We start from the raw sequence: 26,037 nt of genomic DNA, 5'->3' as shown, positions 1-26,037 counted from the left end.
TCTGCTGAAAAGCTTTATGGAGATGAAGATTTAATTTTTCAGCACAACTTGGCACCTACTCACAGTGCCAAAACCACTGGTAAATGGTTTACTGACCATGGTATTACTGTGCTCAATTGGCCTGACAACTCTCCTGACCTGAACCCCATAGAGAATCTGTGGGATATTGTGAAGAGAAAGTTGAGAGACGCAAGACCCAACACTCTGGATGAGCTTAAGGCTGCTATCGAAGCATCCTGGGCCTCCATAACACCTCAGCAGTGCCACAGGCTGATTGCCTCCATACCACGCCGCATTGAAGCAGTCATTTCTGCAAAAGGATTCCCGACCAAGTATTGAGTGCATAACTGAACATAATTATTTGAAGGTTGACTTTTTTGGTATTAAAAACACTTTTCTTTTATTGGTCGGATGAAATATGCTAATTTTTTGAGAAAGGAATTTTGGGTTTTTCATGAGCTGTATGCCAAAATCATCAATATTAAAACAATAAAAGGCTTGAACTACTTCAGTTGTGTGTAATGAATCTAAAATATATGAAAGTCTAATGTTTATCAGTACATTACAGAAAATAATGAACTTTTTCACAATATGCTAATTTTTTGAAAAGGACCTGTATATACAATGCAGAGGTGGGATTCAACTCTCCAACACCAGAGAAGCAACAGTGCTACCCAATGAGTTGCTGCGCTCTCAAAAGAAAGGAGCTGTTCAGATGCCTAGCCCAGGATATATGAGACAGCAGTGATAACCACAGTGCCACACCCTATTATAAATATATGCAAATTATTCAAATATAACTGATTTGAATTTATGTACCAGGGATGGGTTGGTGCCCCATCCTGGGTTATTCCCAGCCTATTACACCCGTAGCTTACAGGATAAGCTCTGGACTCCCCTTACCTTGCAAAGGACAAGTGGGTATAGAAAATGGATTAATGATTTTATGCACAAAACATTCACATTAATTGAGAAAAGAGTAAATTTTAACATAATTAATGCATTTTCAGAATAAAATTAGGGTTGACCACAAGAGGGTTTGGACAGGGTATTTAGTGTTAGTGCTGAAACTGATTTCCAAACCAAGACTTCCTTGCTATAAACATTAAAATAATCTATAAACCTAATTAAATAAGTCTACAGCAACACTTTCCATAAGTGCATTTGTTATATATCATAGGGAGAGCTTGTTGTAAATCTAGATCTCATTTAGCATACTGCTTAAAAACAATTGATTTATACTGAGGAACTGCAAAGCTCACTGGACAACAATGCATAAAGAATTTGTGGAACTGAATTTTTTAGCACTTGGATACTGTCCCAGGTGTGTGGAGCTGTGCGTGTTTCCTGCCCTTGTCCAAAGACATGTAGCTTGGTGAATTTCCCAGACTGTCAGGGTGTCTGTGCTCTGAGATGGACTTGCCTCCCATGAAGTGAGTACCCTGCTCTGCTCCCATTGCTATGAGCCCCAGTAGGATAAATAATTGGAATTTGGGTGGAAATAATGTATCTAGAAACTGTGTATGTGGTAACTCTACCAATGTCACTGAAAATCCATACATTGACCTTAACTATCAATTATACCCAACTAATTCAAGGATCTGCTTATTGGTACTTCACCAAGGCAGAAAAGCTAGACTCCATAACCATGTAGTTTCTAGCTACTTTGCATATCTGTGGCCAGTTTGATGGTAATACATACAAATGTTATACTATGTGGACACAATGACCTCAAATGTGCACAGCTACTCCAGGTAGAAATATCTATTTAGTTTCCTTCTTGGATTGAGATGTGACTGACACCTGGTGGTGATGGGAGAAATATTCCCCCAGAATGAAAGCAACAGTTCATGACACAATAGTGATACCACACACCATGCTTCCATATTTCTCATTTACACACACACACACACACACACACACACACACACACATATATATATATATACCTACAATAAACAAAATTAACCATTGTTGATTATAATCAAGCTAAAATTTCATCCTGAATAACCTGCAGTTTTATTCTGAAAATAGTGTATTTTGCAAATGCAAGTTTATTTCTGTACATAAAACCAAATAATGCATCCATAATAAAATGAATAAAATATATACTGCACATTCCACAATGCATTGTATTGGTTTATCTTTGGTTTCTGATCTTTTTCATTTGCTTGTAGTGTGGTCAGCGGAGGCTCTCAGTTCCATTTCAGTGTGAAAACTGGCCAAAAAAGCCTATATTTCCTCATGTAAGAAACCAACTTTCTCGAAAGCAGTCAATGATGCTGGATGGAAAATGACATTGAAATGCGTAATAAAGGAAGATATCAGGACCTGTGTGAAGGGAAGTTTGATGGAATCAGCTTCCAGAATCTCTCACCAAGTTCCTGCATAAAAATAATATATTACACATCAAAATACCAGTGATACCAGTACTGTGTACTGAATGGCAGCTCAAATATAAATTAGAAACAGTTAACAGCCCTAATAACTCATAAGACCCTTCCCAACATGGTGCTGTGAATTTGCCTATGAGGGGTAACCTCCTGGGGGGTGAGGGCCCTGAGACAGGACAGGATGATGATGATGCTCATCACGGAGTGTGAAAGCCATTGACCAGCTGTCACACATCATGCTGTTTCAGTCATTCCCTCCTCACCTTAGCAGTGCAAGATGAAACTCCCACCATTTCAGGTTTTCCCTGTAAGTATAATATACATACATTATCTGTCTTTGAATTGAAACATTGAGGCATCCTTAGTACTTATCCGTAAATTTCCAAGAAATAGGAATTGTAAAGCTGGTTAGCATGGTTGCGCAGTGGTTAGCATTGTTGCCTCGCACCTCCATAGGTGGTTGATCACAATTAGTTATATTTTTTAAACAAAGGGAGGCACGCAAAAAACACCCATAACTAGACATATGTACCAGGTACAAACACTGTTTAGACACCCACAATCATGCAGTTCTTCATTCATCCTTTGAGGTACTTCACATCACCAGCTGCATCACTTCACTCAAATGGTGCTTGGAAATGAGCATCACTGGCATCCTCAGCACTTTCCCCTTAAACTTTCAGTACAAGTAGAAAAGTGCTTTGTGACCTTGAACTGATTGGTTGTTTTTCAAATGGTCCTATCAGATCCATTTGATCTAAGCAAAGACGGTATTTTCTGGAAAAACACTGGTCTGTGTCAGAAAATTAGTGCAGTAACTAATAAGTAGCTCATCTGTTACATGCAACCATAATGCAGAATATTCGGCTTGCTACTAATAATTTGTGCAATAATTATATCCTATCATTATGTTGAACACAGAGGATTTATCTTTTCTCCTGGAGAGTTTATATTATAGATTATGTGACTTTATTCAGTTTTTATGTCTTATTTTATATTTTTATATAAATGTTGTTTTACGTGATTTTTTGGTTTGTGATATATTGCCTTTTCATTTTTGTTAAGTGTTCATCCTATCTACTGCGTCTCTGTCTATCTCTGCAGTCGTAACAGAAGCAGTTTCCCTCAGCGATCAATGTAGTTTTTCTGATTCCGATTTAACAAGAACTGGCTTGATGTTCTTTCGAAATAGCATGGCAATGACCAAGCCAGGATCACTGCTGTAGCACATAATGATGGTTTTATACACCACTGCGAAGGTCAATTCACCACACTGCAGTATTACACAAATTATAACCGCTTATAAAAATCATTTACAAGTTTATAAAAAAAAAACGAGCTCAGTACGAGCCAACGCTTTGCCGTCATTTTCAGCAATATGAGGCATTCAGTTAGCTGCTTTCAGCAGGACCTGACATGTCTTTAAGATCTTCTGCAGCAGTTCCTAGCAACCACAGATTAGAAATGCTGGGGGAGGGCACAGGATTATTTTGGGGGGCTGGGTGCGATCTCTCTCAGATTGCAGAGAAACTGGGAGTATATGAGCTTTTAATAGCAACTCAAACTCAGGAAAATTACTTTTTTTTAATAGTTTCTAAAAATTTTATTAAAACTCACTAAATACCAGTTTGCTGAGACTTGTAGTGTCATATGCTTTGCCCAAGGTGGGCCAATGTTAAAACCAAATTCATGTAATTAAGTGCATTAACTTAGGAGTCAATCTCAAATAGCCTTTTTCAACTTTAATTCCTGGAGTCAATATGGAAAAAGAGGGAATAAGATGAATGAATGTTTGTCCTAACTTCATTGTAAATAATTGTAACTGATTATCATTTACAGGGTGCTGGGGAGTCTGAAAACTGCCAGGAAACACAGGGATACATATACAATACATGTACAGCAGTTTAATTAATACAGAGTTTGAACTTTCTCCTTGCATGGTTCAGTTTTGGACTGAAGGGGCCAGAACCATGATCTGCACTACTGAAGGGAAAAGTGTTAGCATTCCGTGTGCCTGACACTGACCAAACAGGAGCTGAAGAACACAAGGGCACCACGTGCCTTTCAATGAGCTCTGGGACCTGAAACAGCCCCTGTGGCTTTTGCTGAGTCTCGGAAACACAATGAATTCATTCCTCTATAAAATTTTAATCTCATAGCCAAGACCCCTTTAGAAGGTGTAAAGAATAAAAGATCACAGCAACTTGAAAATCCTGAAGGCCACTGGGTGATAAAACATTCTTTGCACATGCAGCGGGCACTGCAAAGCTGAAGAACAGGTTTAGAGTGTGAAATACAGAGCCAGTTTATTTATATTAAATCTTCATCCTACAGTCTCACTTCTTTGGTATAACAATGTATAATACACAGCTGTGACCCCATGACACAATGCCCTGAAGGTGACCCCGGCACATCACAGCTCCTCCGGACACCCTGAGAGGAATCAGGAGATGCCGCTCATTAACCAGGTGGCGACATGGACCATCACTGGAACAACTACAGTTAAATTGCAACTCAAATAGATAAAAGGAAAGCTATTTTAAAATTCAGTTACGTGGAGACATAAAGGAAACGCAAAAACAAACCCGGCAGAAATCATTCTGTCCCTCAAGGAAGCCAGCGCAGAACATGCGGTCTTTGATAAGGCCATCATATGCATTCTGAGACACTGACTCAGTAAGAATGGGTAAATCCAGGCATTGTAGTGCTGTTGCACAATTGCACAAAAAACATGGAGACAGACCATCACTCATAAACCATGGGTCAAGTCATGTCCTTCATCTCTAATGGCATATTGGATGTAAGCGGGACTCTAGAGATGTTGCATTAATCAAATGAGTTTTGGCAATGAGCCCATTGCTTACTGCCTGTATGTTTCATCGTGCATAGGTATGGATTTGGGTATAAAATGGATGCACATCAAATTCTGATCTGCTCTGTTCCTTTCCCATCTTACCTGCTGTATTGATTGTGGTTCCCAGGCATATCTGTCCAGCCTGAGCAGCAGCAGCTGGACAAAGGAGGCTAGGTTTACCAGCTTAATCAGCATGAAGTCAGTCAGTGGTGGAAGAATCAAAATCAGGTTGAGGTATAAGTGTGGAGGGCTGAAGGAAGGCAAACAGGCAGAGAAAACTAAGGGCCGAAACACACTGTTAGATACTCACAGAACAAAGCAGTGTGGCAGACGGCCCCCGCCACTGACTGATCAGGAATCCCTGCACCAGTGCTCCCAGTCACTGCAGGTGCGGAACACTTGCCATGGCTGAGAGTGAGAGTTGCAGCATCCAACAATCTTATTGTCATCACCATTCATGTAACACAGCACTGGAGTAACTAACCACACCACTGGCTAGCAAATCAAACCAAACCATGTTTGGAATACACAAAACTGCACAAGGACGTGGAGAAGTGTGGTATGACTGGAGCAACACAGATATCAGGGAAGATTCCAGTAATTCTTTTAAAATCTACTTGTTTGCAGAATGTTATCAAAACATGCCTAACTTCATCTGGGGGTAAGGCTAAGTCTCTGTGTCAGTAATCAGAAGTTTGGTGGGGTGAGTCCAGCCGTGGCAGAAAAGTCACATCCCCCAGCTCCATGGGCTACCGCAGCAGGTGCTTGCCCTCACCTACATGCATCATGGAGAGCAAGATGGGGTAAATAAAGAGAATCTCTCCACAGATCGATAAAGCAGCATCATTATTATTAAACATGGACTTCCCAGAATATCAGAATTCCCATTCCCTGAAGAACATCAAAATATGGCAAAAGAGGACAAACTGCACATATATACAGTCATTGCCCAGGGGTGGGGCATGTGTATTTGATGTTGGGGGAGGGGGGGGTCTTGGGAAAGTCTCCATCTGTGTAAAGTCACCTTATCAGGGGAGGTTAGCACACTACGTCCCTGAATTGGCCCCTAGGCTCCAGACACCTCAGGGACACCGACTCCTTTTCTGAATGGCATGCGACTTTCAATATAAAGAAATGTACAGGCCAGACTGGTAGCAACAGAAAGGCATTCCTCAAAAATTCCCAGGCTTACATAGTACTGTCCATCTTGGCTGCCCCAAAAAAGTAAAAAAAGTTTATATATATATATATATATATATATATATATATATATATATATATATATATATATATATATATAGTTAATTTTATTCATATTTGTATTGCCAGAACCCCATAAAGCAGCCCAGAGAATCACAGTTCAGGTAAACTTGTCAAATAACAAACGTATGGTGATTTAAATACAAAATTCCAATGACGTAAAGATAATCTTTAATGTAAATCACCCCACCTCGTGTCCTGTGCTGCCCCCCCATGAGTGTGACCAAGATTAAATGACTAGAAGATTGTATGATTTCATCAAAATATTCATCATAAATTAGAAAAAGGTACAAGTGTATTTCCTGAAGACTTATTTCGATTCTATACTTTTATTTTTAATTAAACAATTAGGTTTGTAAGATATTACTATTTTGTACCTCCTGAGGTGATGAATGGGCACCTCACTTTCATTTCCATTTCAATGGATAATTTCAGCACATTTTTTTGAAAGAAATATGGCAATGAACAAGAAATTTTTATTTTCAGGGGAAAAAAGTATTTAAATGTGACACTTATGGACAGATAAAGGTTACTCTGAATCAGCATTTTGGGCCAGTTCTTACACTTTCCTCCAGTCAATGCACTTAGCTTCCAACACCTACAAAAAGGCTGTGTTAGTGATCAAATTACCTGGTATGTTTTACATATTTATCATCTGCAACAGTTCCAAACAGTACTAGACATGGAGTCCAAAAATGGAGGGGGCTCAGCTTATCAGAATAAAGAAAACAAACAATCCACATTTTCTTACATTATTCAGTCAAACCAGAGACTGTCTAAAAAGCAGCATAATGGTTATTTATTTCATTTCAAAATCAGCAACTATGAGAACTGCAAGCAAGACTCCATGGTGTAATTTCATTGGAAGAAAAAAATAAAAATAAACATTTTTAGAGAGATTATTTAAAGTGAAAACACACAAACTAGCCTATGTATGTGGGGAAAAAAATAATCCAGTAATATTACATGCTTGGTTAGTAACCAATTTGGATAAAAAAATAAAGCATTTAAAAATAAGTACAGATGGTTGGTAGATTTAAAAATGACACTGCATCATACACTACAGGAGCAGTATAATATTCTGATTATGGCATCTAAGCTGAAAATGAATATAGAGTGCTGGAGGGTTAGTCTTTAAAATTGGGTTAAGGTTTTAAATACCATCATCATTAAACAGTAGTAATCATTAAACTGTAGTAATGCTGAAGAAAGTCATCTCAGCTCACTGTTGCTTTAATCCAGTTAATGTCGATAATGGTTGTATAAGGACAATGAACTTTCTGCCAATAACAGAACAATCTGACAAAAGAAAACCTATTTGAAATGCGACAAAAATACTACATTTAATAGTGTTTTGTTCCTATAAATGTTATAGTTAAGTAAATTGGTGACGCAACACAATGAAATTTTCATCAGTTAATTGAACACTTCTTCACCATACCCCTGTTGTTGCCAAGCAACAGCTACTGAAAAAACAGAGAGACATCTTCTTATTAAAGCTACTCACAATTCTCCACTGGCATGTTTCATATAATGCTGGTGCAACTCTGACTCTTCCCTGAAGAGGGAGCCACATTCATAACACTGTAGGTCCCCCTCTTGCTCGTCAGCATTCCCATCTTCTCCTGATTCTTCCACACTGTCAGCTGATGTTTCACTGTCATACTCCTCATCCAACACTTCTCGGTCTGGCAGTCTCATTTCTGCACCTGTGGCCTCCTCATCTTCTCCTTTAACCACAACGATCAGCTTCTTCATGACAGTCACCTTTCTTTTGCCAGCAAATTGCTTGGTTTGGAACCCAAGGGGAGTCTCACTGCCTTCTTTATAGACCCCAACATGCTTTTTACGATGGGTAATTAGATTGCCAAGCTGTGAGAAGGTTTTCCAGCACAGGCCACAACTGTACGGCTTTGCGCCAGTGTGAGTATTGTAGTGGTAACGGAGCTCTGCAGGTACGCGGAAGGTCTTTGAACAAATGTTACATTTGTGCCGCTTGAGGTCATGGCCAAGCTGATGTCGGTCAAGCCCTTTAGAATCCTTAAACCCCTTCGCACATAACACACACCAAAAAGGTTTCCGTTTGTGGCTCTCTTGGTGTGACATCCAGGTGAGCTGAGAATTGAAAGTCTTATTACACTGATCACAACTGAAATTATCTGGGTCATCAAGAGTCCTGTGCACCTTCATGTGAGAAGCCAAACTTGATGCACGATGAAAGATTTTCCCACATTCAGAGCAGTTGAAGGTACTGGGCTTTTCTGGATTATCCTGGTGCATCCTTTGGTGATTTCTGAAGGACTCCAAGTAAGAATAGACCTTTCCACAGGTGCCACATGCATACACTTTGGGTGAGCTGCCATAGAAGGGCTTCTTAGTCCTTGAGCGCACAGACACCGAAGAACGAAGCTTGACAACCTTTGAGGATTTAGCTTCTGAGGAGCCAGGTAAACAGACCTCCTCCTCTTGGTATTTCAAGTTCAAATCCTCCTTTCCTTTCTCTGCTAGTTTAGTGTTTTTCTTTTCTTTGTTCAAAACCAACATCTGCTTTTTTGCTTCTTCACTATGTCCATGTTGGCGTAAATGGATGTTGAAGGCTTCCCAATTACTGAATGATTCCTCACAATCTGGACACCTCTGGCTTGGTAGCTCCACTAGAAGACAGTAACAGAGCAGAAAAAAAAAAAACATTAAAATGTTTCAGGTCACGGCAAATAAGCAAACGTGTCCTTACCAACTCTGTCAGAACAAAAAACAGCCAGTGAGCAAAACTAGGGTAGGTCAGATATGCTTGAATATTAAAAGGAAGAAAGTCAATTTGGAATAATGGACATTCAGAATATTTATTTAGACATCTGCAAACAACCCAATGAAGTACGTTCACTATAAGTCAAAGAAAAATATCTAACAACTTAAACTTGATTTTTTTTTCCCTTTACGAAATGTATCTACCTGCCTTTAAACTCAGCTCAGAAATACCACATATACATTCTAACCATCCACGAGTGGAAATTAAAATGTTCAAATCTGGGGCGTCTTCAACAGACAATTTGTAAACATATACACTCAATATCTGCTGACTAATTACGTCAGTAGATTATACTTTTAAATGAAGTGGTACAAGACTATATCTTTTGCAATTATGGCATTGAACACTAAACATAGCTGTGCATTTTGTAAATGTAACCGTAAATACACAGAGTCAAGGACATGTTTTGAATGTCATTTTCAAGTCAGGCACATTTTAATAAAATTATACACAAAGCAGAACACTTTACATTTAAGTTTTGAATCAAACAATGGTGGGTGATACCGGTTAAGTGACTTGCCGCAAAATGGTAAACCAAAACAAATTCAAATTTCCAGGCAATCATCAAACAATAAACTGCAATCACTCCAGCCAACATCATTGATCCCTTAATCTTTTTATAATATGCGTTTCAGCACCCATTAAACGATTTTGTTGAAAATGCAATTATGAACATTAAGAGAAAACTCTGACTATATAGCATTTCCGGAGCATTCTGTACAAGTGCTACACGATTTTGAGGATTCAGGCTAAAAGTTAGCCATATAGTAGATCACACTACATTAGTGAGCAGTATTTAACTACAAATATATAGTACAACAAGAAAACTAGTACATTTACATACATGTTTGATGTTAAATCCAAGTGAAATCCACCACGCTGGGATTTCATCTTACAGATGGTTTGATTTGGGCAAAGAGTTATGACCAGAAATGTTAAAAGAAATGTTACATTTAAATACATTTAAACACTACATATACGCATCTACACACAAAACATAAGAACAAGGTGTAAACTATTCTATAAACTTTGGTATAACATTTACTAAACATTTCAAGTTTCTCTAATTTACATAAAACATACATGGTAGTAGTCTCTGTGTAAGACTCAAAGAAACACAAGAAGTACTTCCACAGATGGCCCCAAATTTAAGTTACTGAGGGGGAAAATAAAGGGAGGGAAAAAAACATACACAAAGATTTTGTTAAAAGTTGCATAACCAAATGACATTATATGGCATGGTTATTGTCTCATGTATGCTTAGCTGATTATCAATTTAAAGAAAGCGCCAGGCGAATAAAGCAAACATCAAAATGTTAGAGCACCAATTTCATATTAAATATTTAATTGTTAAAACACATTCTTCAATTTGCAGCTACATTTGAGGGCACTTGTAAACATTTAACTAAGCTCACGCACAAGAGATGAGCAATAGAGCCTGAGAAAACAAAAGAAAATCCTTCCAACATAATAAGGTACCTATGTTTTATTGAAGTACTACAATAAAACTACACCAATTGCAAAATACTAGAGACAGAAAAGACAGAATCAACCATGTTCTGGGATCCAATAATATGTGTGAGGGGTTGTCATCATCATAATCAGAGAAAATGCTCTATTGTCTATTGTTCTGGCCCATTTCAGTTTGTACAGCTCGAAGGGTCAATACTGTTTTTGAGAATCCCCTATCCCCACACATCATTTAGTATTCTCCTCGAGCATGTTCAATGTAATGCTGATGGAGCTCTACCTCCTGACTAAAAGTGATCCCACACTCAATGCAGGATAACTCGTTGCTTGCTCTAAGGGGATCTTTAAGCACCAACTCTTTCTCTTCAGCAGTTCGCATTCTGTCCTCACTCATACACTCCTGGTGGTGATCAACAAGCTCCTGGATCTGACTAAAGGTCCGTGGACATAAAGAACAAGGGTAGAGATCATTGTGTGAAGTCTGGTGGTGTTTTAGGGCATCAGCTGTTGGGAAAACATCTCCACAATGCAAGCACTTGTGGTCTTCCAGTAAATGAGAATCAACAGGTTTTGATGGAAGTAGATCTGCACTCTGTTTCTGGTTGGAAAGGGAGAGGACTCTGGCGGCTTGAGCACAGGTGCTGAGCCGATACCGCAGTTCAGCTGGCAAGCGGAGGCGCACTTCGTCATGCCAGGTCAAGTGCTGCTGCAGTTGAGTTTCTGTCCAGTAACCACGGCAACAAAGGGCACAACAATGTGGCCGGCTCTTAGCAACATTGTTATGGGCCTCTAGTCGATCTACACTGGGAAAGGCTTTGCCACACTTATGACACTTAAAAAGGCATTTTCCATATGGCTGAGAAAAGCAGTGAGGCAATATTGGGTCAATCATCACAGCCTTCTTTTGTTTCAGTTTCCTTTTAGCCACTAAACAGATCTTCCTGTGGTTATACAGTGCACCCTGAGAACTATACCGCTTTTCACACCCAGTGCAAGGAAAGGGTTTCAGCGATGTTCTAAAGGAGCCCACTGACTTTCGGCTCCCGTGATGCATCTGCCATCTATGTGCCCGAAGGCCCCTTATCTTAAAGAAACGCTTGCTACACTCGAGGCATTCATAACGTTTTCTTGACACTAGAAACTTGGGTCTCTTAAGGGTTGGAGCAACAGATTTCTCTGGGATCTCTGTACCATTATGGAACTGGGACTCATGTTTCTGCAGAGCCTCAGCTGAAAAGAAACACACATTGCACTGATTACATGTGAAATTTTTGGCATGGTAAGTCTGATAGTGAGAGGTTAACAGTGAAGAACGATTAAAGGTCAAGTCACATTTTGGGCAGGTCAATTCACTACTTGTTGATGGTTTATTATTAGGACCCTGATCAAGATCAGTTGAAGCGTCTGTCTGAGTCTGGCCTTCATATCCACAGTAATTCATTTGGTGGCGTCTAAGAACACAGAAGTATGAGAATCCTTTGCTACAACGGCTGCAGTGAAACGGTCCGTCAACCACACTGTTGTTCTTGTCTGAACAAGGTACATCAGCTGTTGACAAAGTCACAGCAAAGTTCCTGTCAACATGCCATCGTCTGTGTGTCCCCAGGGCAGAATTGGTATTGAAGCTCCTTCCACATTCTGGACAAATATAGAGATCTTTATCACTGGCCTCTACACTTTGGGGTTCCTCAAGACCAACAGGAGTTCCAAAATTATCTGAAGCAGTGTGTTGCTTGAGATGAATTCTCTTGTGAAAATTTAGAGCTCCAACAACTGAGAATCCTCTTCCACACTCTCTGCATTTATATTTTCCAGAATTAGCCTTGACTGGAGATGCCTCTTTTGCTGAATTCTCTGACTCGCTCTGCAAATTTTTCCCTTTTTGGGTTGATTCAATAGTACTCACTGTTTCTTCATGTTCCTGATTATGTTCCCTACTTTCATTGACCTCATTCTGGTTCTCAGCATGTTTTTGGTTCAAGTGATCTTTCAGAACTAGTTCATCTGAGAAACGGTCAGAACAAAGTGGACACTGAAACATCTTCAGCTTGGCAACAGATTTTGACCAAGAAAAGGGATATCCAGTTTCATAGCCATGGCTTCTCATGTGGAACTGAAGTGCCATGGCTCTGGAGAACCGTTTACCACAATCAGGGCAGCTATACATATTCTTTTTCACCTGCTCCACTTGATACTGAAAAGACTTGATTGGGGGTGGGTTTTTTTGAGAGTCATGCACTATTTGGTGCTTGAGGAAACAAGCAAGCATGTGGTAAGACTTACCACATATCTCACATTTATGTTTTTTCTGTGGAGCGGTACAGTGCATTTTCATGTGAGACTTTAGGTAACCCTTGTGACGAAACTTCTTTCCACAAACAGGGCAAACTGCACATTTATCATCTGTACGTGGATGGTTACTAATAGAAGTTAGAGGCTCAGGCAAGTCATTTTTCTCCTTGACCTCAATACATTGACACTGCTTATGCTGAGAAAATGCCCCCAGCGACCAAAAACCCTTTCCACATTGTTCACAGTGGTACACCTTAGGGCCAAGAAGAGTCTTCCTTGGATTGAAAACATCTTTTTTGAGGTCAGTGGAAGCACTCTCATTAGACCATTCACCATGACATGTTTTGCGATGATTATACAATCCACCATGACTCGAGTAGGCTTTGTCACAATGTGGACACTTATGGGTTCTTTTAGGCTTTGCATGGTGTTGCTGGTGGGACTGCAAAGCAGAAGCTCGAGAAAAACGCATTCCACATTCCTCACACTCAAAGGAGTTCTTCTGTAACCCAGCAAGCTGGAACAAAAGCGACTTGTATGGTTTCGGATCTCCATGTTGTTGCAGGTGATGACGATGCGAGGCAAGTGAGTGGCTTTCCTTTCCACAATCATTGCATTTGAAAAGCTTTTTCAGGCAAGTCTGGCTTGGGATTTTGTGAGTCCAGCTTTTATGACCTGCGGCCCGTCCCATAGGACCCTTGTGCCACATTCTGTGACAGCGTATAGCATTGGCACTAGCAAATTTGCGACCACATTCAGGACACTCAAAATTCTTTATTTTACACGGATTATCTGCAATTTCTTCGTTTTCTACAGATTCAAATTCAAGCTCAACATCAACTTCTGTCTTCGATTTTAATGGACTTTCTGACTTCTTTGTTTTGCTTATAGGAGCACTGAAATCATCATGGACTTCCTTGTTTGATTCACAATTAAATGCTAGTACTGGTTCTGTAACCAAAAGGTGATCATTTTTTTCTCTCAAGTCATCAGATTCAATTATTCCAATAATTTCAGTATTAGAAATCCTGTTGTTACCCTCCACCTCATCCTTTTTAGTATCCTTACAAGTTAGGTTATCCATCTCTGATAACTGAGGAGCTCCCTGGGAATATGCCAAGGTTCCTATTGCAAAGTTTTCTGGCTTTTCTTTATCACATAAGTATAGTTTTTGTGGTGGCGTCAGGGATGTTGGGGTGGCAACTGGTTTCTGGTACACCTTGTCAATTACATCTCCAAAAACATCAGTATGACATAACTGATGGGACTGAAGTGCTGAAGCACGTGAGAAACGACGGCCACAATCTTGACATTCAAAGGCCTTCTTCTGTAGTTGGTAGACTTGATGTAGAAATGACTTAGCTGGAGTTTCTTCACTGTGCACAAGTCTCTGATGCTTCTCATAGAAGGTAAGTGAAGAGAAGACCTTCCCACATTCTTCACATGAAAGAGACTGGCCAATGCTGCTTATTTTAGCCCGCCGAACATGCCAACGTTGATGGCACACTAAAGAAGCATTACTCAAGAAACACTTATCACAATCAGGACAGTTAAATTCCTCTTTAGGCTTTTCTTCAGGACATTTAGAATTGCAGCAGGAACGTTGGTGGATGTTCAAGCCAGACAAAGAGCGGAATGTCTTTCCACATTCAGGACACTTACAAACAGGTCTTGATTTTTTGTCATCCCCAGCGTCATCTCCATTTTCTTCTCCACCTTCCAGTGCAACTGAAAGCTTCTCTGTTCCTGAGCTGCGAGATTTTATCAGTTTGACCTCATGACAACGACGGTGAGCATCAAGAGCTGAGGCCCGTGAGTAACACCGGCCACAGGTAGGGCACTGGAAGGACTTTTTCTTCAGATGGGCCAGCTGGTGAAAAACAGATTTTGATGCTTGCTTATGTGAACGCTGATGGTTGAGGTAGAGACCTACAGTGGAAAAGGTTTTACCACAGTCTTCGCACTCAAAAATGCGAGGCTTATTCACCGGTATGCCAACTTCAGTCACAGGCTCCTGCTTGAGGGGTTGAGTCCGGTGCTTGAGTTGATGGGCAAAAAAACCTCTAGAATTTGAGAATTTACGACCACAAAGAGCACAGCAGAGGGTTCGGCGACCTCCATCCTCGGAAACAAGAAGGTCGTGCCACTGCGAGTCTGAATCTAGGCAGACTATGGGACCATCATGGATGTGTTCATGTTGGTGCTCCTGGTAGGCCTCCCTCTGCTCAAAGGCTTCACCACAATCCACACAGCGGAAAAGCCAATCCCCTAAAAATAGAAAGGGGAAAATGGGAGGTCAGGGGGGCTCCTGTTCTCAAAAAGAAAGAAAAAAAGCAGACAAAAGTTGTTTTATTGTCAGAACCAACATCCTTTAAAACATTTTCAGCAACATTTACATCATTTAACATGGAAAACATACATTTTATTTCATGCAGCACAGAAATACAAAACACTAATGGCATTTGACCAGGCTTACACCATGTATACAGTACAAGAATTTCCAAGCGACAACATTTTGTTTACATGCATCAATGAAACACAGAAAAACAGCATTATACAAATCCCGGAAAACAGACAGCTAAAACAGGTGGGTGCCTAAGCACGCAAGTAGCAAAATGTATTTTTAGTGTAATATTACACTACAGGCTATTCAACCCAATTTGCTCATTTGACTGTTACATCTGCAAATGGTGGTAAAACTGGGCAGGGTATATTCAAGACAATCCCAAGAACTATGCCTCTGTACTAATGGAGCTTGTCCCAGCCCCAATTATTCAATGGGTAATAATTTTTTTAATTATTATTTAAAGCCGGGTTTCCCAAACAATATTTAAATTTAAATCAATACCAATATTGCTGAGGTGGTTCAATTCCACTAGAAATACAAGTGCAAATATTCACCAGAGCTTTAGATGAGGCGCGAAACATTTGCCAGGACGCCAGCTTTCGGTACTACATGGACGTATAGAGCAATTTTTCACTGCACCAAGTATGGTACTTTTGGTACTTTCGCTTTTCCGCTGACTTCCAGTCGAGTACCAGTACCAAAAGTTCCAGTACTGAAAGTGCCAAAACAGCCGGGGTACTTCTTTGGTACTTTGGGGCGGAATGTGAAACGATTTCTTTGTCCATAGGCTATTTGCATAACCTATTGCTGAAACACAATACAGACGGCGCTTTGAAAACAGAAAAAAAATTAACTTTTCTTTTTTTTTTTTTTTTTTTAAAAAAAAGCAATTTGGTCATAGGAACATATACAACAAAAAGATCCGGATGGCATGACAATAAATTAAAAAGTAATTTGTTGAATATACAAATATATGAATTTTGGCCATATCGCTGCACCGTAACTGCAAGAAATTATACAATACTGATCAATCAGCTCAGTGAATCATGTGATGTACACATGTAGGCATAACAGGCTGGACCAAACCTTTCAAAAGCCACCAGGCATGAGTTCGTGGGAGAGTCCCCCATAACGTTCATGGAGATTCTAATCAATTCGACCCTGCTACATACTAATCCCGAAAAAAATCCCAAAAGGAGAGAAATACTAGTGCATATTCTGGTAATAAATCAGGATTTCCTGACTATTCTGACCACCAGTACAATATATATGTAACAAACCACATATAAAGCAAGTTATATTATGAATTAAGATTTGTACTTCAAACCATGGGGATATTGCAATGTGTGTGTTAAGGTTCACTGTGCTTTTGCTGTTGAGAGTACACTAACAATAGCCATTCTTGGCACATATATTGTACATACCTAGGATTGCAAAGAGGCAGAAAATTTCCAGTAATTTTCTGGAAACTTTGTGCAGGAAATCAAGCTTTTGGAATTTTGGACAAAGTACATCAGCTTTTGGAAATATTCAGCTCAACATCAAACAGGCACGCATATTCAAACTTCCATGAAAAAAATACTGCGAAAACATCAAGTAAATGACTTCCTAATGAATAGAATGCTTTGTTTTGTTATTTATAGGCTATAACACGTGTTTTGTTTATAATAAATGAGCCGAGTTGGACCATTTCAGCAAGCTTTGGAACTCGGATATGGCAACGAAAGCTCACTGAATGAATAATACAACATGGATTATGACTTATAAGCAGTGCGTTTTGATGCAGATGCTTACTTTGGTGTTTTTACACACAACTACTTAATTACACAGTTATATCATGTCAAGTCCGGGCCAGTGTGTTGAGATTCTGACAGTATGTGCATTATTCCTGTGCATCAAAGGGTTTGTGAGTTATTGTCTTTAAATTTAAGACACAGTGCGGTAATCGGAACGAAAGGTTAAATTGTCAATGAAATGGTGTTAGCTAGCTTACATTTAGCATTTCTGTTTTACCAGCTAGACAGCTACCGCATAAACACATTTTTATCTAGTATTTTTTAGTTAAATTTCAATACCACAGATGAAATATATTTAACTCAGTAATATCATCAAAACTTGACTAGATGTAGTACTGGGCTTAAACACAGTAGTGCGGCTTCAAGAGTCCTGCTATAGTCCTGCTGAGCCTGTGATGGAGGAATGTACAGTACATTGTAGAAATTCAGCTAAATTTGCATTAAATCTGATTGTTTTAACCAAGATGATGTTGCAAGATGTTTTTCCCCCAACTACATTTACGTTCCCTGTTATAGACTAACCTGCAACTTAGCAAATTTCCAGTGTATTCCTGTTAATTTCCATGGAATGTTTGAAAATTCCCAGAATTCAGAGAATTCATAGAAATGATTATTTGTACTATTCTCTACATTTTAGATAATTATAAAAGCATCAACTATAAAATAACATAAGAAATTACACATTGACCAAAACGTTTTTTTTTTATGTAATCTGTTGGGGTGAGGGGCAGCTGTGTGGGTTGGGAATCCAAATCCCTGGGTCGGCTGAGTGATCCCACCATTGGGCCCTTGAGCAAAGCCCTTAACCATAATTTCTCCAGGGATTGGCTGACACTCCTGTCACCTCTATGTCAGCTTCATAAGTTGGCCTCCTGGGATGCTTTTCCAGCCGTCGCCGAGCACCCAGTGGCTGCTTTTCCTTCACTCTCTGGTCGAATTCCTCCAAAACCACCTAGGTGAAGTGGCCAGGTCATGTGATGTGACAATATTGCTCTCCTTTCTAGGCAGCCTGGAGTGTCCAAACTTTTGGCTGGCACCGTATAAGGACTAAGAAATTATTTTGATAATCGATTAATCATGTAACTAAGCAAATAAGCAGGTTAGTTAGGCCTAAACACGGTGTTCTAAGAAAAGTACAAATGATCTACTTATAAGAAGAAAAAAAACACTGAGGTCACACCAGTTAAACCTTTTCACCAGTAACAGACCGCAGTTGATCCATGATCTGAAACTATTTCCCCAAGGCTCAGCACCCATGTGTGACCATAGCAGTGTGAAATACAGTTATACTGTCACTGTTATGGTCATTATTCTCTAAACCTCTTTGCTATGGAATTCCATGGAGAACATGATTCAGGGTTTGAAATTCATTTCTCAGGACAGGGGAGAATTTCCCTCCTTAAGTGTAGCACGGGGCGGGGGGGGGGGGGGGGGTTGTTAAGAGTGGTAATGCATTAAATTAAAAGTGCGGATTCAATAACATTAGTCAAGGTATTTCTAGGGGAATCTGCTTTCCTCTCTTGATAAATGCTGCTTGCGTGTCTGCAACTTTTGTTTTCCTGGGGAAAAAAAAATATTTTGTGATCAACAAAACTTGTGATCTTGAGAAGGCAACTTTGGCTACGCCTATGTCGAGATCACAAGAAAAATAAGTCGATCTCACCATGAAAAAAGAATGACAGATGTCCTATGGACTTCCATGTGATGCAGAGTTGCAGTGAAAAGATGAACACACAATTGGTGTTGTTAGCATCAAACACTATAATTCATTTGTGTAAATTTGCATTATGAATCCATTCTGTTTAGCTGCTAAATATTTTTTAAATAGGTGGAATGTTTGGAATGTTCAAGCTCCGAGCTATCGGGAATGCATCAATACATTGTGATGTATGATACTACTAATAAATACATAGTATATGCCATCTACATAACCCGTGCATATCAATGCAGATGACCAGTATCTCCTTGCATTTCTACCAATCAAATGACAGTGATGCAACCAGCTTGGTTTAGTCACATTCTTGGCCCTGCTAGTAAGCAAAGCCATGTCAGCATGTTTACGACTTGCATAGTTTACTGTCTGTTGGCTTAAGTACGGCTTGGTTCTTAGTGGGAGTGGAAAAGTCTTCTTTTTATCACTTTAGGAACATCTCTGAAATCAGAGGCCTACTGTAAATGCGTGATCTTGAAAAACACATCCATGCCTTCATCTCCAGTCACTTGGATTATTGTAACACTATCCTATATGGACTTCCTCTAAAAAGTCTTTAAATGAGCTTCAGCTCATCCAAAATGATGCTACAAGATTTTTAACTTAGGATAAAAAGCAGCAAACACGTTACTCCAGTCCATCACTACTTACCCTGGCTTCCAGTTGCCTTTAAAATCAAACTTCAAGGTAGGCCTGGACGATATATCGAGTGCCACAACATAAAAATTAAAACTATCGCAATATGCTAATTTAATTGGTTCCACCAAACGCTGATCGTAGTACGTAATTCCTGTGGATTGGGCGCAACCTAAATGCTGCCTCATTGTGACCCCCGTCTGCTGCTTAACCATAGTAACAACAATGGCCGAAATTGAGACAGAAGTGGATAGTGCTGTCGGCGATGATTTAGTGCCAAAAAGACACAAATGTCACGTCCATTGTTTGGAACTGGTTTGGCTTCAGACCGAATGACAATGAACAAAAAACTGTTGCATGCAAACTTGGCAAGAGAGATGTAGGAATGAAGAGTGGCAATACATCAAACTGAAAACAAATCACGTTATAAAGTACAAAGAATGCATTAAACTCCACGATGCCTCTTCTGAAAACACAGCGAAGGCCACTTCTGCCGCAAAACAGACCACACTGGCAGCATTGTAAAACACTTTTCCACCATATCCGATCTGTGGACTAGTCGTACCATGCAACCATAAATTTGCCTAACGGTCCATTTTATTGAAAACTGGGAGATGAAAAGCGCCTGTCTTCAGACGATCATATCGGAGAAACGATTGTGCTAGGGCTCAGAGACACGCTTAAAGAGTGGAAATTAGAAGATGCGCGACAAGTTTGCATTACCACAGGCAACGCCACTAATGTAATTAAAGCCAGCGAGTTAAACAAATGAGAGACTACAGTGCTTTGGCCACCGGCTACATGTAGCAAGAGAATTGTTGCAAGTTTTTCCTTCAGCTGGAAAAAGAGGAGATTTGGCAGCAGCACAGAAAAAGCTCAATCTGCCTTCCCATCAACTCATAACAGAATCCCCTACTAGATGGGGCTCAAGGGCAGCAATGATCCAGAGGGTATTGGAACAAGAGCAGGCCATCACCCAGGTACTGTGATCTGCAAAAAAAAGACATCTTGCCCCCACCTGGCAGGACATTGATGTTCTGGAGTCAACTGATAAAGCTCTCCGGCCCCTCCAGGCATTTACATATGTGCTGTCAGCTCAGTCCTATGTCACAGTCTTTTATATTAAGCCCGTGCTACAGCATCTTGTCTTACCAGCAGGAGCACACACAACTTACTATGTCAATTAAGACAAATTTTTTTGATTATCCGAGAGAAAAATTTGATGAATATGCCACACAGTAACTGCTGGACATTGCTTCTTTTATGGATACACGGTTTAAAACATCCTACATTCCTGAGGAACAATCAATCCGTCTGAAGTGGAGGTCCTTCAATATGAGACTAGCGCCCAGCCTGGATTATCAGAGACCTCCAGAAGCAGCTGAAGAAACACCACCAGCAGCCAAAAAAAGAGAAGAAACACCTTGGTAGCTTCTTTAAATGGCTAACATAATCATCCACGTTGTATCAGAGATAAAAATTGAAGCTGAACTTTCAACGTATCTGAAAGCAGCGGAGATTGACAGTGAGACAAACCAACTTGCTTGGTGGAAAGAGCATGAACCGATCTTTACAATTCTCAGCCACCTTGCAAAGAAATCTCTCTACATATAGGCCACAAGTTCGCCCCCAGAAAGGGCATTTAGCATGGAGGCCAACATAGTGAACTGCCACAGGGCACCTTTAAAGCCAGAAGCAGTTGATAGACTTGTGTTTCTTGCAGAGAATTTGTGAAGTTGCTTGAAGGCTTGTTCTTGTTTGTTTACAATGAAACAATTGAAAACAGTTTTATTTTTGAGTTTATTTGTGGCAGATTTACAAAAGTAGTTTACACAACTATTCCTACAGTAGTAAAGACAAAATTGGCTTTCTTGAGTTAATGTGTATGTTGTTTATGCCTGTACTATTGTTAGGTAAATTATATAACTTGTTACTGTGCAGTTGGATCTAAACCATTAATTATAAAAACAATATGTGTGACTTGTTTTGAGTACAATTGGATAGGAAAAATATTGATGCGAAATTGGGTAAAAAAAAAAAAAAGAAAAGTGATTTGAATTTGAAAAGTGATTTGAATTTTGAGCCATATCGCCCAGCCATACTTCAAGGTGCTGTTGCTTGTTTGCAAGTCACTCACCTTTCTCAGCCCATTTTACATCACAGACCTTCTGACTGAATACGAATCTAATGGGCTGCTAAGACCATTATGAGCTGGTTGACTAATAGTGCAAAGAGTGAAAAGAAAGCAAGGTCAAATGACATTCAGGTACCATGCCACTCATAACTAGAACAGACTTCCTGAGGTCAGAAACACACCAAATGTTGCCATCTTTAAAAACAGTCTTAAAGCATTTCTATTCCATATAGCCTTTGATTAGTAATGCTAATCGATGTGAATTCTTTCATTGTTATTTTATTGTCTTATTTGCAATTTTAAATTTGTGTTATTTTGTTTTTACTAGTAGGACTACTAACATTCATTTAGTCATGATTAAGTTGAGATACCAGAATCACAGATGGCCAACACTGCATTATAGGGGGAGTCTGTCGAAGCCGGATGCAATCTTTTAAGATGCAGCTGTATTGCGGTTGTTCTGCTGTAAATTTTAGCTCTGAAGCTCTGAATAATATTATATGCTGAAAATCTGATTCAAACATATAGTTTGGTTTCCTAAATGTGTTTGAAATATGCATGTTTTATGGGTGTAACTACACAAAACTCACGGTTCTGTACAAACCTCTGTTTTGATTTCGCAGTGCTGCACAATTTCAGTATAGTGGGGAAAACTGATTTTTTTTTAATTATTAAAACTGCAAATAATTAGAAAGTTGTAAACCAAACAAAAAGCAATCTGTCTAGTAATATCCCTGTATAGCAAAACCTAAGACACACATATGACACACATAAAATATCCATCCATCCATTTTCCAAACCGCTTATCCTACTGGGTCGCGGGGGGTCCGGAGCCAATCCCGGAATCAATGGGCACGAGGCAGGGAATAACCCAGGATGGGGGGCCAGCCCATCACAGGGCACACACACACACACACACACACCACACATAAAATATGTAAAATAAAAATTCACGAATTTGACTGCATCATGATCATAAATGAAACGGCAAAATGCATAGTGTTTTCCGTGCCGAACACCTACTTGTGAATTTAGATTCTGTCTAACGAAATGCACTTACTTGATTCAATGTGCATTCCACACTGAAAATAGCACCACATAAAATGCATGTACCATTATAACTGAAGTATATTTAGTCCTATGTATTAAATTAACGATTTCCCGCTTAAGCTTAGCAATTCAAAATGACTACTTTAAAATGAATTTCAGATTACACAAACCAACTGCTTGACACTACTATGAATCATATCCAGATCGGTATGTCACCACACCTGCAGCATACTTGTCATAATTCATTAGTTTAATAATGAGACTCATTGAATTGCACATTAAAATTCTAATTAAAACATGCCTTTATTATTAAAAACACAAATTCCATTTTCAGATTTTCAAAAAATTGTTTACAATCTTAATACAAATAAAAAATTGTGGTACACTGGTACTACACTAAAGCATAACAGTGTGTGGCTCAGTGGGTTAGGATGCTGCATCTGTGATCGGGTCACCAGTTCAGAGCCCAGACTTGGCAGGGATATCACAGTGGGGCCCTGAGCAAGGCCCTTAACTCTGAATAAACAGGGTTGCAAACTATGTTCAGATGGCTGGAGTGAGATTTCCAATTCAAGACAAGTCTGCACAGACATTTACATGTTATTACCTTGTAAATAGTTTGTAGGGTTTGCAAACGTCTTTGATGTAGCTAATTTTAGGTTTATAATTTAGCAAAATAGATTTGCCATAAGATTTCTACCATGACCGAGAGAGTCTGAAAGTGAGTGTCATGCCAGATGCGTGAGAGTTGGCAACCCTGCAATAGTTGCAGATATTGCCTGATCCTGCTTTCTCAAAAAATTGTTACTTTGGATGGAAACGACAAAAAAAAAACTTACAAATTGTTAGTCATCACCTACAATTACCAGTTCACCCTAATAGTCAGACTATTATGCATTTTAAGCTTATTTAGGTTGATGCTCTGGTGTACGACTTAAGCATTAAACCGCGCAAAATTCATCTCCACAACTGCATAAATCAGTAGTGTAGCAAACCAGGGGAATACTACGGATTCAGTTGGAATTACGGATATTGAAATAAGCCACAGCACAAACAGGAAGAAATGTTTCATGATTATGGGTAGACCGCATACCCTTTACAGCTAATTGCTGGGAGTTCAGGAGGCGTCAATTCGCTCAGAGCCGGTCAAATCAATCAGCTAATGCTGATTGCATGTCACCACGTGACGTCACCAGTACTGACCGTCGCGAGCGCCCTTTCCTGTTCTCGCGATAAAATGCCACAATAGGAAAATTAATACGGAAAACAAGTGAACCGTAACATTTATATAGTTAACCAATGTTATTTTTCTAGAAACAAAGGGACTTACCACAGTAAAACAGTTGTATAAATCAGCTTGATATGTCGTAAAAAGCACCCAGCCCTTTAGACTCCGTAGTAGGAGTATTTACGTTTTGTGCTGTGACCGAACCTGAATGGTAGCTCGCTGCTTAGCTTGCAAAAACTGACGCTAACTAGCGACCTACTTACCTAGCTTCAGCACATCATACCCAAACGTCGACTCCGAGAAAACACATCCTGGTTTAGCAATTAAGCTATAACTACGCCTTTCAGTAATAACCTTCGGAAATGCATTTAATCAAATGTGTTTTCATTACACTGAGCTAGCAAGGACTTGGACTACATTGTTTTAATGAGTGGTGGAATAACGTACCATTAACACTGTCCTTGTCTGATCCGTTCTTGTTTTCGGTCTTGTCGTCCGAATTCCCCCCAATATCACCTAACTTTATCTGGAAATACTCTTCGTCCTCGATACGCTCCTCTTTGATTGTAACCAGTGGAGCAACATGCGTCGCTGCAGCATGGTCTCCCGACGATAATGAGTCGGTAGGAATAGCGTCTTCGTGCTCACTTGTGTCTTCCACTTTAATCGTTTTAGTGCTGTCTAGCAAGGGCAAAACAACAGATGTAACGCTTACGGACTGATCTTCTGAAGGCAATCCATCATCGTCAGGCTGCAAACGGCCTCCATTTACTGTGTAAACAGCAGCCATGGTGGTTCACTTTCTGGAGTCTGCAGCAACCGCGTCCGATTCGCAAACACAGAAGTGCCTAACCGAGCAAATGTGCGAATGGTCAGAGCCAGGAAGTGGCGCAAACACCCTCGACAACTTCCGTTACTTGGGGTGGAACGAGGCTGCTCTGAGGATTTTGATATGATGCGATCACATTTGCTGAAAGTAGCTGTCAGTAATTTGAAAACTTGTCTCTGATTAATGAATTTAGATACCTGGGGTTTTTACGAAAAATAAAATTGAAATATCCAAAAAACTTTTATGTTTTAAAATATAGTTTTACATATTGTGCAAATGTAATACGATGATACGGTTATGTTATTCAATAAATTTAGTATAAATATAACGAGGTTATATAATGTCCTAACATGTTTATCTTTGTGAAATGCTAAAATCGTTATCAATACAGTTATCACAAACCATAAAAAACAATCATTCTGTCTAATGAAACATAACCCCAATATGGCATTAGATTTCCCCGAGTTTTTGCACATTGCGCCTCCGAATTAAAAAGATTTGTCTGACGAGCTCAGACATTTTTCAGTATCATTTACCCTAATATGACACAATGAATATTTAGATTAAGCTGCAGTACCGTCTTGTATCCGAAATACAATTACTTTTGTAAAAAACAAATAGGCCTTCTTTGAGATTTAGAGACAAATGGATGTTTATTTAGGGAAAATTATCAATGAATTCGCAATTATATTTGTACAGGAAGGTAGCCAGTATCATATAAGCTTTCGATGAGTAACGTTGAATGACGTCACACAAATGAAATTACTTCGTATAAACCTTTTCTTTGTAATAATATTTGGATTAACTCAGTAGCCCCCTGCATATTTATTGAACAAGTTCTCAATAGCTTTAAACTACTCAAGATATTTGAACACGCGTATATGGAACACCGCGGTTTTATTAGATTACTATAGATTTTAATCCTCAATCAACAACTGTTTACACGATTAATTTTCTCGCTTACTTAATGTAGTTTTCGCATATGCATTCAATTTCCAATTGATAAGAGATTTATTTTCAAAATTGATACAGATTTATTACTGATAAGGTCACCGATTTAACTTGTTTTCAAAATGGCGTCTGTGAGAAGTACTATAATACGTTTCGCATGTTAATATTAAGATAGTTATAAGATACATTGCGAAGTTGAAACTTGGTAGCTTGATTTGTTATTCGTGCTACATGTATATTTGCGTGTCTATAATGGATTTCATATTACACAAACATT

General features: G+C 39.4%; 2 protein-coding genes across 3 annotated transcripts in view; both read right to left on the bottom strand.

Moving 5' to 3' along the window:
• The window catches only part of LOC125748303 (uncharacterized), a 74,583-nt gene that overhangs the window by 19,600 nt on the left and 28,946 nt on the right, over positions 1-26,037 (bottom strand). The window lies entirely within an intron of this gene.
• On the bottom strand, positions 6,964-24,887 carry si:ch211-261d7.6 (zinc finger protein 91). Of its 2 annotated transcripts, none has more exons than XM_049024245.1 (2): positions 24,428-24,887; positions 6,964-9,161 (listed from the first exon to the last, which is right to left on the bottom strand). In XM_049024245.1, exons 1-2 carry the CDS (start codon positions 24,768-24,770, stop codon positions 8,011-8,013), a joined length of 1,494 nt encoding a protein of 497 aa, XP_048880202.1. In that variant the 5' UTR covers positions 24,771-24,887; the 3' UTR covers positions 6,964-8,010. The 2 variants fall into 2 exon arrangements, with proteins under 2 accessions (XP_048880202.1, XP_048880201.1); XM_049024244.1 differs by lacking the exon at positions 6,964-9,161 and adding an exon at positions 9,721-15,346.

Source organism: Brienomyrus brachyistius, chromosome 9 (genome assembly GCF_023856365.1).
Source record: "Brienomyrus brachyistius isolate T26 chromosome 9, BBRACH_0.4, whole genome shotgun sequence".
NCBI lineage: Eukaryota > Metazoa > Chordata > Actinopteri > Osteoglossiformes > Mormyridae > Brienomyrus > Brienomyrus brachyistius.
The sequence above is the reverse complement of the archived record's forward strand: the minus strand, read 5'-3'. Positions and strand labels throughout refer to the sequence as shown.

Bases quoted from the DNA above. Each gene is read 5' to 3' on its own strand.
- si:ch211-261d7.6 (XM_049024244.1), bottom strand. From the start codon at position 24,770: ATGGCTGCTGTTTACACAGTAAATGGAGGCCGTTTGCAGCCTGACGAT. The intron at 15,347-24,427 runs GTACGTTATTCC...TTCTATTTTTAG, and splicing joins AGACAAGGACAGTGTTAATG to GGGATTGGCTTTTCCGCTGT.